General features: G+C 43.5%; 1 protein-coding gene across 2 annotated transcripts in view; it reads right to left on the minus strand.

The window, feature by feature from the left end:
• NDUFAF6 (NADH:ubiquinone oxidoreductase complex assembly factor 6) overlaps positions 1-15013 on the minus strand; it is a 29896-nt gene that overhangs the window by 12244 nt on the left and 2639 nt on the right. Inside the window, exons 2-5 of one of the 2 annotated variants that reach the window (XM_054020832.1) lie at positions 14214-14313; positions 10307-10429; positions 3724-3780; positions 915-1017 (exon numbers count right to left, since the gene is read on the minus strand). In XM_054020832.1, coding sequence (XP_053876807.1) covers positions 915-1017; positions 3724-3780; positions 10307-10429; positions 14214-14313 — 383 coding nt within the window. Of the gene's footprint in view, positions 1-914; positions 1018-3723; positions 3781-10306; positions 10430-14209; positions 14314-15013 lie in introns of those variants that run through there. The other variant, XM_054020833.1, reaches the window with a different exon arrangement.

Raw genomic sequence — 15013 nt, forward strand, 5'->3', positions numbered from 1 at the left:
ACAAGACAATCAATACAGACAAGTGCAAAGTACTACACTTAGGAAGGAAAAAATCAAATGCACATCTAAAAAACTGGGAATAACTGGCTAGGCAGTAGTACTGCTGAAAAGGATCTGGGGGTTACAGTGGATCACAAATTGAATATGAGCTATCAATGCAATGCAGTTACAAAAATGTCAAATACCATTCAAGGGTGTATTAACAGGAGTGTTATAAGATACAGCCCTGGGTGGGGCTCAGGTTACAGGCCCCTTGCCTGGGACTGAAGCTCTTGTGTTTGGGTTTGGTCCCTATACCCAGGTTGGTGGGATGTAGGCTTTGGCCCTCATGCCCGGGGTAGTGATGCTCCAGCAAGCTCAGGGTTCGATTCCCCCTCTCCCCCCGGGGTCATGTAGTAATTTTTGTTGTCAGAAGAGGGTCGCAGTGCAATGAAGTTTGAGAACGCCTGAGATACAGAAATAATTGTTCTGCTCTACTCTGCACTGATGAGGCCTCAGCTGGAGAGAGTCCAGAGGAGAGCAACAAAAACGATACAAGGTTTAGAAAACCTGACCTCTGAGGAAAGGTTAAAAAAAAACTGGGTATGTTTAGTCTTGAGAAAAGAAGACTGGGAGCTGGGTCCTGATAACAGGGTTCAAATATGTTCAGGGCTGGCCTTACCATGAGGCAAACTGAGGCGGCCGCCTCAGGTGCCAGACTGTGGAGGAGCGCCACTAGGACCCAGAGTGTAGAAAATTGTGTCTGCTGCTGGTGCATATGTATTTTCTCTGCTCTAGATGTAGAGAGATGGTGGAGTGCTGTGCTGGAGGAAGGAGGCATAGTATAGTATAGTAGTACTATATAGCTGTATAGGAGTATAGTAGCAGTACTGATAAATTCTCCATAAAATCCTAAATAAAGAAAAAGCACATACCCAGCATTTCCAAGGTGAGATACAAGAGAGCACTATGAGTGTTGTCAGCATATGTTTCAAGTTCCTGGATGTTATGATATGCTCTGTCATCCAAATTTTTCTCCTGTAGTTTGAGCACAGAACATGAATATGTATGAGTCTGTATTCCAACATGAACATGTTTTTTTGTGTGCAAACTGATCATTATAAACAGATCTACATAATCCTTCATTAGGGTATAGTGAACAAAAGTAACTCACATTATGGGATGGGGAGGAATCGCATGTGTGTGTATGAATAAAACCATATACACATTAAGGAATACATTTTAAAACATCTCCAACAATACAAAATATTATGTATGTGCAAGGACAACCAGCTAAGGTTGCTGAAGGAACCACAACTGTTATGGATTTAAATTCTCTCTTGCAATATTGCATTAACATTAAATCAATTGGTGCTTGTTTACACTACAAGTGCTTTGCCAGTATAGCTATACTGACAGAGTCCCCGCCATAGATATAGCGTATACCAACAGGAGTTTTTTTGCTGGCAAGAACACTACCACCCCCCCCAAATGACATTAGCTATGCTAGAGAGAGAAGGTGGGTGAGACAATATCTTTTACTGGACCAATTTCTGTTGCTGAAAGAGACGAGCTCTAATATCCTGAGACTAACATGACTACAACAACACTGAATATTAACTATGCTGATGGAAGCACACTGTCAGCATATGTGCATCTATACTGGGATTTTTGCTGGCATAATTATGTCAGCTAGGAGGTGTGGTTTTTTCACATCTGACCAACACAGCTACGCCAACAAAACTTTGTAGTGCAGACCTGGCCTTGGAGTCTTCATGCCATGCTACTGCAGACTCACACCCTTAGTTCTGATGAAGGTACTGTACAGTATGTTTACACTATTAACTGCCAATTCTATTCCATTGGCAGTGAATGAGGCTTATATCTCAGTGAAAGAAAATTACAGATATCAGAATATGTTCCTCTAGTGTGTGCTTTTTAAAAGCACTTTTAAACTACTGAGTGTACTTGGCTGTCTCATGCAAATGCTGTCAGAAATAGAACATTCACTCACTATGACAAGAAAGCTGGTCTTGTGGATAAAAAATACAGGCCTGAGAGTCAAGAGACCTGGATGGTCTATGCCATAGACGGCTTGTGTGTGCTTGAGCGAGTCACTGGACTTCCAAGTCCCTTAGTTTCAGTGCAGAATGTGCATATTAATACTTATCTACCTCACACCAATGTGGTGATGTTAAAGTAATAAATATTTATAAAGTGTTCTGATAGGAAGTATGATGGGGGAAGGGATAGCTCAGTGGTTTGAGCATTGGCCTGCTAAACCCAGGGTTATGAGTTCAATCCTTGAGGGGGCCACTTAGGGATCTGGGGCAAAATCAGTACTTGGTCCTGCTAGTGAAGGCAGGGGGCTGGACTCGATGACCTTTCAAGGTCCCTTCCAGTTCTAGGAGATAGGATATCTCCACTAATTTATAATTAATTTATTTATGATCCAGGAGACTGGAGACCCAGATTCAATAGCCTGCTTCACCACAGGCTTCCCGTGTGACCTTCAGTAAGTCCCTTAACTTCTCTGTGCCTCGGTTCCCCATCTGTACAATGGGGATATTAGCATTTCCCTACCTCATAGGGGTGTTGCGAGGATAAATACATTAGAGACTGTGAGGCGTTCAGACAACTAAGGTAATCAGGGCCATATAAGTACCTTAGATATATATAGATCTTGTAGGGAAGGCAATATAAAAGTGCATGTAATCATAAATGACATTTGTTTGAGATTTTAAGCTCATAACTCATCTTGATATGAGGCAATATAGAAATATTTTAAAGTAATTTCTAAAAGCCAAACAGACAAGGTCACAGAATGCTGTCAGGAGACTATGATGTAGTAAGTGAACAGGAATAGGATGGCATGAAAAGGCAGTCTGAGGCTACATCTTCACTACTGGGGGGGTCGATTTAAGATACGCAAATAGCGTAGCTGAATTCGACGTATCGCAGCCGACTTACCCCGCTGTAGGGACGGTGGCAAAATCGACCTCTGCGGCTTCCCATCGACGGCGCTTACTCCCACCTCCGCTGGTGGAGTAAGAGTGTCGATTTGGGGATCGATTGTCGCGTCCCAATGGGACGCGATAAATCGATCCCCGAGAGGTCGATTTCTACCCACCGATTCAGCGGGTAGTGTAGACCTAGCCTGAGAAAGTTTTTCACTTTGACTTCTTATAAATTGCAGAGCACTGCATCTTCTAGAAATGAGAATTGACTGGAAGCCAGCTGTGTGTGAGAGCTAACTGTCTCTGATCTCTTGAAGGGAAACTCACCTCTGTGCAGAGGGCCAGCCCAAGGTCTAAGCACCACATAAGCCCACAGACCCCTAGACCCTCCAGTCAGCAGTGAGATAAATTTGCTGGGTTGCATTCAGAAGCTTGCACTGATATTGCGAAAGTGAGGGCATTAGTTTTCAGAGCTGACAATCTGCAAGCTTTCATGAAAACAACAGTTTTTTAAAGCAAAAAAATTGAAGTTCTACCCTCTCCACCCTGGCCACAAAGATAACAGAGTATGAAATGGAGTCTCACGGAGTGGAGTTTTAAAGCAAGGGAGAAATTTTTAAAAACTACCCAGGGCCAGTATATAGGACACTCCTGTTCAAAGAAGAGAATACAACCATACAGAAACAGAAAAGATGAGCTCTAAGTTTTGGTTAGGTACACATGATTCAAAAAGTCAAAAATGAGAGGAAAAATTAAAATGCATACAACAGATTAAAAAATTACTTACTCTTTCATCAATAATCTTCAGAAGCCACCTTTTAGTCAAGTTATGTCTCTTGATAGCCTGGAAATGAACAAAGAAAAGCTATGTTACAGTTTAGAAAAAAGAAAAATTTGGAAAACTATTGAAAGCAAGGTATGATCAAGGCTGCAATTTTTTTAATTATCTTTTTGTTATTAAAAGTAAGATTTGATTTGCTCAGTATCAGCTGGGTTAAATCAAAATGGAAGAATAAAATGTGTGTAATAAAGAAAATTAAGTATAAAACTTTTCAACTGATCTCTCTTTACTACTGCTACAGAAAAAACAGAATCTTGTGCCTCAAGCCAACATGTAAGTGAAGGAGAAATTTTAAAAAATATATTTTCTTTAAAATGTAATTAAGTCTACTCATTCATTCCATTACAACTTTCCACAAAATATTTGTGGATCACATTGTTCACTTCCCAAATGTTTTTTCAGGAGAACAATAAGTAGTATGAGTATATATGTTATGTCAATAGATACTGTTTATACATAATATTCTAATATACATGAGTATTTTATATATATTAATTATAATTATTACATTTAATATAGAAAACTGATAATCCTCTACCATCTCCTGTTCAGCCACTCATCTCTGTCAAACTCTTGCCCTCCTTCCACAGCTGCTCCATTCTATTCCGTTTTTTTCAATCTTATTATTTACAATAATTCCCTCAAAATCACCCTCAATTTTGCAGCCAGTATGTCCTGTTGAGTATAGTAAGTCTGACATGATTAACTGTTTATGATAGAAGTTTAGGAGCAGTCTGTTCTCAGAATCAAGGCTTTCTATAGATCATTATCTACTTCTTTACATCTAATTTAAACCCTAAATAACTATTTCTGCAGATATTTAAAAAAAATGTTGCAAAGGTACATCTTTCTAATGATTTCAGTAGACTTTAGATTAGGCCTTAGATGTCCAACTTGTTTCCCAGTTTGTCAGCACTAACTGTCTGGTAAGTGCACTGACTGCAACAGTGCCATAGTGGTCAAGAAGCAGCAAGTTGAGTTCTGTTAAATTACAGTAGGGTTACCATACATCCGGTTTTTCCCGGACATGTCCGGCTTTTCAGCAATCAAACCCCCGTCCGGGGGGAATTGCCAAAAAGCCAAACATGTCCGGGAAAATGCCGGCCGGGCACTTCCTCTCCTGCGGCGGCTCTGCTACGCTCCTCCCCTCTCAGACTTTCAGAGCCGAGCTGCCCGAGCCAGCGCTACCGGCTTTGGGCAGCCCCCCCTGCCTCCGGACCCTGAGCCGCCGGCCAGGCACTTCTCCTACCCGGCTCCAGCTGCTCTGCTCCGGCGGCTCGGGGTCCGGAGGCAGGGGGGGCTGCCCGAAGCCGGTAGCGCTGGCTCGGGCAGCTCGGCTCTTAAGGGCAGTTAGGAGCAGGGGTCCCAGGAGGGGGCAGTCAGGGGACAGGGAGCAGAGGGGTTTAGATGGGTCAGGAGTTCTGGGGGGTGCTGTCAGGAGGTGGGGGTGTGGATAAGGGTTGGGGCAGTCAGGGGACAGGTAGGGGGTAAGGTCCTAGGGGGCCAGTTAGGATGTGGGGAAGGTCTCAGGAGGGGGGCAGTCAGGGGACAAGGAGCAGGAAGGCTTAGGTAGGGGGTGGAGTCCTGGGGGGCAGTTAGGGGCAGGGGTCCCAGGAGGGGGCAATCACGGGGACAAGGAGTGGGGGGGAGGGTTGGGGGTTCTGAGGGGGTGGGAAGTGGGAGGGAGTGGAAGGGGCAGGGGCGGGGCTAGGGCAGGACAGGGGCGGGGCTAGGGGGGGCTCCTCCCGTCCTCTTTTTTGATTGTTGAAATATGGTAACCCTAAATTACAGATACTATACTATGGCTCAAATTGTCAATAATTACTTCTAATTTTGGGTGCATAACTTCGGACATACAGGTCCTGACTGAAGTTCTGAACACTGACAACTCCCACTGAATTGTGTTTAGGCTCTCAGTGTCTCAACTGGCGTTCAAGATGGAGTTAGAGGTCACTTTTAAAAAGATAGCCCACACATACATTGTAATTTCATGTACAATCTGATGAGTTTCCTGATAAAATACAAAACATTTTCAAAGATCAGAGTTTTCAAGCATGGATGTCTAAACTTCAGTGCCTAAATCCATATTTAGGCTTTTAAAATCAAAGGGCGCTGCAAGCATTCAGCACCTCTGAAAATCAGGCTAGTTTTATTTAGGGGCCTTCATATGAATTTGTTCACCAAACTTTGGGAACCAAGTTTGAAAATGTGGGCCATATTGCATATAAAATATTTGGGAATAGATATTTAATATACACCAAACTGATAACTCGTGTAAAACTGCAATTGTTCCCCATGCAAACCTAGTAATGAAAATATAGTATGCAATGTTTTTGATAGAAGAAACATTAACTAAAGAAGCTCTATGAATTGGGCTACGAGAGAGGTCTGCAGGTTATCCATGAATTTGAACTGCTTTTTCAAGTTATTTTTTACAGAAATTGTTTTTTATTTTTATAACAACCTGTCCTTTTTTGAGCAGCTACTCTCCGCAAAGACTGAAATGACCATACAGGATCATTCCAAATGCGTCCAACGGCACAAGAAATAAAATCACAACAATTCCAGGAACCAATATGAGTGCACCATTACGAGGTAATCCAAGGAGATTGTTAGTTTGCCTCAGTGTTCTCTTTGCCCCCCAAAGATGATTGAACATACAAGAAACGCTTTTAAGCTTTTTGAACTATTTCTCATGAGCTCATTTGGCAATTGATTCTGTTTGAAGGGCCTGATAGAGAAGCCAGGTGTGAGAGCAACCCTTGGTGCAGGAATGGATCTATTCCCCTCCCCCCATTACAAGATTGGTTTGCTCCCTGGAAAGAGGGTATATGACCTGCTGGTCTAACTATCTCAAAATCTGGCATTTTATACAGATGCTCATCCACATGATGTTTTCTACAATTATCCTTTGAGAAGAAACCATTGTTATTCATCCAAGCAGGCCCCGATGAGGAGAGCTGGGAAGAACATGTTTAGACATACCCCAAGCCAGTGTATGCTGAATCTATTAGAGCCAGACAAGAGACAACCACACAGGAGGGGACCTCTGGAACGTAAAAAGAGTAACCGAGGACCAAATCCATTCCTGGAAGCACAGACATTGTGGGAGAACAAAGAGACCAGCTTGCTTGTGGGCAGTCTGGCATGTACTGGGGCAGAGAGAGAGAGAGAGTAGGGTGACCAGACGTCCCGATTTTATCGGGACTGTCCCGATATTTCCTTGTTTGTCCGGCGTCCCGACCGACGTTTGACACTGGACAAACAAGGAAATGCGCGGGAGCCTGGAAGTGCTCGCACCCCCCCACGCCCCGACTCCACCCCCTCCTCCCCGGATTGGCTCCCTCCCCGAATCCCCACCTCTTCCCCAAGCTCACCATTCCTCCTCCCTCCGCAAGCGCTGGAGGGAGGCCCAGGAGACACAGGGGAAGCGCGGGGCCAGGGTGAGTGAGAGTCCGGCCTGGCCCCGAGCAGGCAGGACTCAGTCGGGCGGTAGAGAGAGTAAGGGGGCGGCCCACGGGGCCAGGCAGCGGCTGTTCTCCCCCCCTGGGCAGCGGGACTCGGGAGCAGCCGCTGCTGCAGCTCCCACTGCCGCGGGGGGAGGAAGCGGCCATGGCGCTTGGCAGCTGCGGCTCTGGCGCCCCCAAGCCCCCCGAGCCTGGGCCTGCTGCGGGGACCCAGCAGCGCGCACGCTGCGCCCAGCCCCTGGCCAGTCGCGTCTGGGCTGCTGCCCAGGTGGTGCTATCGCACGGCGGCCCCGGGGCGGAGGCATTGGCAGCTCAGCCCCGTTCGTTCCCCTGCAGGACCCAAGCGGGACGGCAGCCCTCAACATCGTTCACGATCCAGATGAGTGGAGACTATTCATTGATTCATCGAAGACGAGTCTTAAAGCTGTTTTACTGCATAATGGCAATGTTTTGCCATCAATTCCAGTTGGTCATGCAGTCCATATGAAGGAAACCTATGACAACATGAAACAACTTTTGAGGTGCATAAACGATGACCAACATCAGTGGCAGCTTTGTGGCGATTTGAAGGTTGTTGCTCTCTTGCTCGGTCTGCAGACTGGATACACAAAGTACTGCTGTTTTCTCTGCGAATGGGATAGTCGTGCAAGAGATTCCCACTACATCAAGAAAGATTGGCCACTCCGACAGTCATTGGAGCCTGGGAGGAAAAGTGTTCAGCATCCACCACTTGTTGAATCAAGGAAGATTTTGTTACCACCCTTCCACATCAAGCTGGGTCTGATGAAGAACTTTGTCAAGGCCATTGACAAAACACAAGCAGCTTTCAAGTACCTCCGTGGAAAATTTCCAAGGTTAAGTGAAGCTAAGATAAAGAAAGGTGTCTTTGTTGGTCCTCAGATTCGTGAACTTCTTCGAGATGATGCATTTGACCATGCACTGTGTGGCAAGGAAAAGACGGGATGGAAAGCCTTCCAGTTAGTGGCAATAAATTTTCTCGGAAACAACAAGGCAGACAACTACAGGTTGTTGGTGGAAAACCTCCTCAAGGCATATAAAAGCCTTGGTTGCAACATGTCACTAAAGATACATTTTTTGCACTCTCATCTAGATTTTTTTCCACCGAACTGCGGAGCAGTGAGCGACAAGCACGGCGAGCGATTTCACCAGGACATTGCAACAATGGAGAAACGCTATCAGGGCAAATGGAGCCCATCAATGCTTGCAGACGATTGCTGGACAGTGACAAGAGATGCTCCATTTAATGAATACAAGAGACAAGCCAAGAAGCGCCGAGTAGACACTGAATGGGACTAAACTATTTACATAATAGTTTTTTGCCTTTTGTTTCATAATCAATTTTATTTATATAACCCTTTTGCTGATTTTTAAAGTGTTACATAAGCAGGACAGGTGAAATATCATCATCATGTAAAGCAACCATAAACACATGAAAAGATCTAGGTTTACAATTTATGATTAAAACTCTACTATCTACACAATATACATAGACATAAAATGTAAAAACTTAAATATCTTAGAAACAGTAGCCAATCAGTTGTTTTAATTGTCATATTTGAATTCAGCACATCAAAATACATAATAAATAGCACATTTTATATCTGAAGCAGACGAATTCTCAAAAATTGTAGACCAGTGTAATCTATAACTAAGGTCCAGAATACTTGCCAGCTTCTGTTTTAATTATATTAGAGCTTTGTTGTGGCTAAATAAATAAATAAATTCTGAGTTGGAGATATCTAGGAATAATGTTGGATCTCCTAGATGAGACTCAAGTAGATGTTGTTTATTTCTTGGCATTACCAGTGTTTTCTCTCTTTCTTCAACAGTTTCTTGTTTATAATTTGAATAGGATTGTTGACAGAAACAAGTACTGACTTGTGCTTGGCATCACAGGAAGAAGAGCACACTAGGTGCATCCATTTACTCAGCAGTGCCAACATCAGAAAAAGGGGATAGTAAAGGGCTGTGATCCCTGACCTCAGATAAACAACAGGCAGTAGATGGGGAGCCATGATGCCCTCAAGTGAACCCTCTAATCATACAGGAATTGTAGTATACTAACCCACCATTACAGGAGGTTTCCCTGTTTTTTCTGCACTTTCAACACGGACAGAGGCACATGACACCTTAGATGGAGAGTCTAAGATGTTAGTCTGTGGTCCTAAGGCAGTGACCTATCCCAGCTGGAAATCATAACTGTAAAGCAACATATTGGGGTCTATTTATTCCCATGTTAAGTACAGGCAACCACCAGTTATCTGGTGCAGTGGGGGTCCTAACTAGAGTGAACAGGTTTGGTCAGCTAGTCATTTTGTCTCCAACCATGGCCAGCGGAGATGCTAAATTGTAGGTATGCTTGAATTTGTTGTTCTGAACTTACATAAAGGTGTCTTGAAGAAAATATTTCAAAAGTTGGCAGGTACATAGAATCCCTGTGACTCAGCATCCAAATCAGGACTTGCATTTTGTGCCAGTTTTTTTTTTTAAATGACCAACTGTCAGCTATGCAGTTTTCTAGGGAGTCAGAGTGCATTGGAATATGAAATAGTGTGCATTATAGTTTTGACTGTGAGGGTGGGGGCCTCCGATAGTGTATCTTTCTTTGTATGGTCTCCTTTCTGGCTTTAGTCTCTGATCACACTCATTTCAGTCTTCTTTTGGTTCTTAAACCTTTGGAAAAGGCTAGCAGAGGCTGAGGAAAGTTTACTTAAACACTTTAATTGGTACTGATTTACAATTGTCACTCTAATGATTTTGTCCCTTCACCTGATTAGAAGGCAAATTCTCTGATTAACATAGTTCTGACTAGTTGCTACATTTTTCTGGTAACTTCTCCCTAGATATCAGCTTCATGACTGTCCATCTCTCCCTTTTTTGCTTCAGGCTGCTCTTAGTATAACACATACAAAATATCGTACAATATCTGTATAACACAAAATACAGTTAGTATGCAGTATAGCACATGCAAAACAACAAAACATTTTCCGCAGGTAAAAGAATAATTGTACGTAAATTTTAAGACAGGAAAGATATTTTACCTTCCACAGTTCTATAGCAACTGGCTGATGTGGTGGGTTATCACAGTATATATCTTCCACAGCTTTTCTCCAAAACTGCATTCGCATCAAACCTATGGTCTTCTGTGTTATGGAATCTTTAATCTGGAAAGAATATATTTACGAGTGAAATTTACAGTCTAATGGAGGCAATTAGTTTACGACACTTAAAGAGCATAACTAAGTATCATCTTTCCTGAATGATTTTTCTGATCACATGCCATCAGTATGCATCTTTCACAAGTAAGACCATGTCTACACTCCAAGCTAAATTGGCACTGCTGCGAACAATGCAGCAGTGTTGATTTAGCAGGTCTGGTGAAGACACGCTAAACTTGATGGCAGAGTGCTCTCCCATCAAGTCTCTACTCCGCCTCCCTGAGAAGCGGAAGCTATGTCCACAGGAGAGCATCTCTTGTCAACATAGCTCAGTGCAGACACTACTGTAAGTTGACCTCAGTTATGTAACTGAAGTCGACATAACTTAAATAGCGTAACTTAGATTGACTTACAGTGTAGTGTAGACCAACTTGGTCATTTGAGGACTCAAAGGACTTACCTAGGAAGTGTGAGACCTAGGATCTAGTCCCCTAATCCATTGACTTTATTTAGTCAGAGTGCAACAACTTCAACATGAAAGACTGAGGGAGCCCCACATCAGAATATCCCATAACCCAATGGTTAGAGCACTCACTTAAGAGGAGTCACATCAATGTTCAAATCCTTTCTTCCCCTCAGGTAGAGGAGGGACTTGAACCAGGGGTCTCCCATATCCCAGGTGAGTATCCTAGCCACTGGGCTAAAAGTTGAGAAAAGTCCTCTTCCTCCTCTGTGGCTTTTTGCTAACAGAGTAGGCACCTACTGTAAACAGAGTGTTTGCAACTGAGAATGCCAAGACAACATGGGCGCCTCCCTGCAGCCCAGACTTAGGGGCCTCTCTCCAAGACAAGGGCGAATTGTAGCACACACCCCTCTTATTGGATGACTAGCTTGGGTGGCTCCCGGCCCAGCATGATGGCTTTTGTGAATCACAGTTGAAGGTGTCTCTCCCCACTAATTGTATAGGAGGTTAGGGACTTAACTCATGGCAGGTCTACGCTACAAATTTACAGCAGCACAGTAGCTATGAGCAGTAGCTGTGCCGCTGTAGAGCTTCTGGTGAAGATGCTCTAAGACAATGGGAGAGGTCTCTCCCGTTGGCTTTATATCTCTACCACTACAAAAAGAAGACGCTCTCCTGCCACTATAGCACTGTCTGCACTGGCACTTGCATCGGTATAACTATGTCACTCAGGGGTGTGGATTAATCACACCCCTGAGCGACTTAGCTACACCAAAGTAATTATGGAGTGTAAATCAGGGGTCACGCTTTGTGAATCACAGGGATTTTCTAGGTGCCTAAAAGTTAGAAGTTGTGACACTCAGCCTCACAACACCTAATTTGTTAGGCCACAGTCACTGCCCAAAGAGTTTACAATCTAAAACAGTGAGCAACATACAAAAGGAGTAGGAGAAGGAGAAAATAAAATACATACAATTTTTATACACACACACACACGTACTTTTTTCTTTTTCTTTTTTTTAACATGACTTCAAAATGAAGGCACTAAAGACACTGAGGGCTTGCAAGAGTGAGTCAAACTTTTACTACTATCAGGATTTCAACAGCTGCAAGAGAACAAGTCAGATAGTGACATATCTATCAACAAGAAAACTGCCAGCAGAGCTTGGATTCCAGTGTTCAATTGTTTGTGATGATGTACAAGCAGAACGTTAAATTATTTGCAGTCTGGATACCTTATCATCTTGCAGGTTTGGGCACTAAGTGCCTTGCCAGCGATGCTGAGTTTTCAGCTCCCCAATGCAACCTACAGGTTCAGCATCTCACAGGGACAAGCCCCTAATAATTAACGGCTTGATTTTCAAAGGTGCTGAGCACCAGCAGCTTACCCATGAATCAACAGGAGCTGTGGGCACTCAGCTTCTCTCAAAAATAGGGCCACATATATCCCAAATGAAACCACACACGTTGGGTGCAATCCTAGCCCCACTGAAATCAATGGCAAAACTCAGGGAGGGGGAAATAATCGGGGCAGGATTTCGCCCCACAGACATAGCATACTAAATGAACAATTTTATTCTTTAAACATTTTGCCAAGTTATTCTGGTATTTTATTTAAAAAAAAATTGACAGTTAACTTAAAGTTTCAACTGGCTCTCCTTCAGTTCACCAAAATATGCAACAATTAAGATTTTTCATTGATCATGCCTGTGTAAAAATCAGCTTTTCTCCAGTCATGCAATTTTCCAATAAGAAGTCTATGACTATAGACAAGCTGTTCGCAGGAAGGGCCAATACCTCTGACAAACAAAAATGTGTCTAATATTCCACAGTGAAGATCAAACACTTTGCCCAAATCTTCCTGTAAATTATAAAAGATTGTTTTGTTGTACATTTCACCTTAGTCACTTGCTTTACCTATCACAAAAATCACATCTACCTACTTCAGTTCAACTAGATTTACTAAGCAATTTTTAAACATTGCTACTAGATAATATTTTTATATGTATCACTTGACAATTAAAATACTAAACTTCAGCAAGCTATTACATACTAAAGTAATTCTTGTTTTTGTGATTAGTATTTGTTTTACTGCTCTTGAGATTTTCTTATGCTTTTTAATCACAGATATAAAATATATTTTTAAAGATTCAGCATCGCACTACTGAAACCCAAAGACAAGCAGCTATTTCAAATATTCTTCTGAAGGCACACGTATTATGAGACTGGGCTGAACCACAAAATCCAGATCAGAATCTGGATTTCAAACACACAAAGTTCAGGTCCTGGACCAGTTTCACCTCAGAGGAATCCACGCCAGGGGATCACAGGCAGCGTTCCCACTGCTAGGGAGGGCAGCTTTAAATTCTGCCAGGAGTTTGCCAAGAGTCCTGACAACAGAGGCCAAACAGGATTATGTTTAACCAGCACATCCCCTGGGCTGTTCTAGCCAGGCCTTCCTTGCAAGCATCAACAGGCAATTTGTGGGTCACTGTGGTGGGGCAGATCTCCAACCCAGTCAAGAAGGAGTTAAAGAGCTTCTCTGGGCAAAATCAGCCTTAACACAGCAGCACACTTGTGAAGCTTGTCAAGCCTGCAGATAAGCAGGTCCTTAAAAGGGAGGATGATGCTTGCTGCCTGTAGGGTGGCACTCTGAAGGTGTTCCCCAGCACCTTGCAATAGGGGTTACTGACCAGGAAATGGATTGAGTGTCTTGGCTGCCCAAGCCCTCTCAGGAAAGAGAAGGGCATGTACTTTTCTCTTTTATTTTTCTCCTTGGCTTCCTGAAGGCCCAGGGCTCTGCTTTTTGAGAGCTGTGGAAGCATGACGACTTTTTGTTTGGACTACTTTAACTCCTCCCACCTGGGGGCAGATGCCCTGAACAGCACAGCTGGAGGGCTGTGCACCAGAGACAGAAGTACTGCCCACCCTCTGCCCAATGGGACATTAGAGAAGTATAGCCTACTACAGCCATCTAGCAGAGAGAAGATGTAACCACGTTGTTATTTTTTAAATCTGCAACCTTCCCTCCTGAAAGTCTGCCAAGGCTCTGCCAGCATAGACCTAGAAATGAATCTGCCCTCAAGGTTTTTGGTTTGATCCTCTCCAGATGGATCTGAATTGTGCAGCTGACTCCTAAGTTTAGATTCTAAGCCTCCTCAGTTTCTGCAGGTGTTTAGATCTGGGGTTTTGTGGTGGACCATCTGTTTATCACCCTTTGAAACACAAAACTTTAATCTCAGCATATAACACTGCTTTACAGTTCAACCTAGAGTCTTGAAATGATTGTTATAGTTCAGTATTTCACAAATATATTTTAATACCTGCCTGGGCCAGTTCAACGTTGAAGGCTCTCAGAGCAAAAGCAGAGGTGCGGGATTCTGCAGGCAACAACAGAGAACACAGAAACCCTTCATAGTCACGTTTCCTATATATGACAAACAAAAAGAGATTATACATTTTATTTATAACTATATGTAAATTAGCAAAGAGTCCTGTGGCACCTTATAGACTAGCAGATGTATTGGAGCATGAGCTTTCGTGGGTGAATACCCACTTCGTCGGATGCATGTAGTGGAAATTTCCAGAGGCAGGTATAAATATGCAAGCAAGAGTGAGTCAGGCTAGAGATAACGAGGTTAGTTCAATCAGGGAGGATGAGGCCCTCTTCTAGCAGTTGAAGTGTGAACATCAAGGGAGGAGAAACTGCTTTTGTAGTTGGCTAGCCATTCACAATCTTTGTTTAATCCTGAGCTGATGGTGTCAAATTTGCAGATGAACTGAAGCTCAGCAGTTTCTCTTTGAAAGTCTCTGTCTGAGGGGTTGGAGCAGAGACCTACAAAATCTTCACCAAGCATTCTCAAAACTACGATACCCACACGAGGAAATAAGGAAACAGATCAACAGAGCCAGACATGTACCCAGAAGCCTCCTACTGCAAGACAAGTCCAAGAAAGAAACCAACAGAACTCCACTGGCCATCACACACAGGCCCCAGCTAAAACCTCTCCAATGCACCATCAGTGATCTACAACCCATCCTGGACAACAATCCCTCACTTTCACAGGCCTTGGGTGGCAGGCCAGTCCTCACCCACAGACAACCCGCCAACCTGAAGCATATTCTCA

Source organism: Malaclemys terrapin, chromosome 2, assembly GCF_027887155.1.
Source record: "Malaclemys terrapin pileata isolate rMalTer1 chromosome 2, rMalTer1.hap1, whole genome shotgun sequence".
In the NCBI taxonomy this organism is placed as follows: domain Eukaryota; kingdom Metazoa; phylum Chordata; order Testudines; family Emydidae; genus Malaclemys; species Malaclemys terrapin.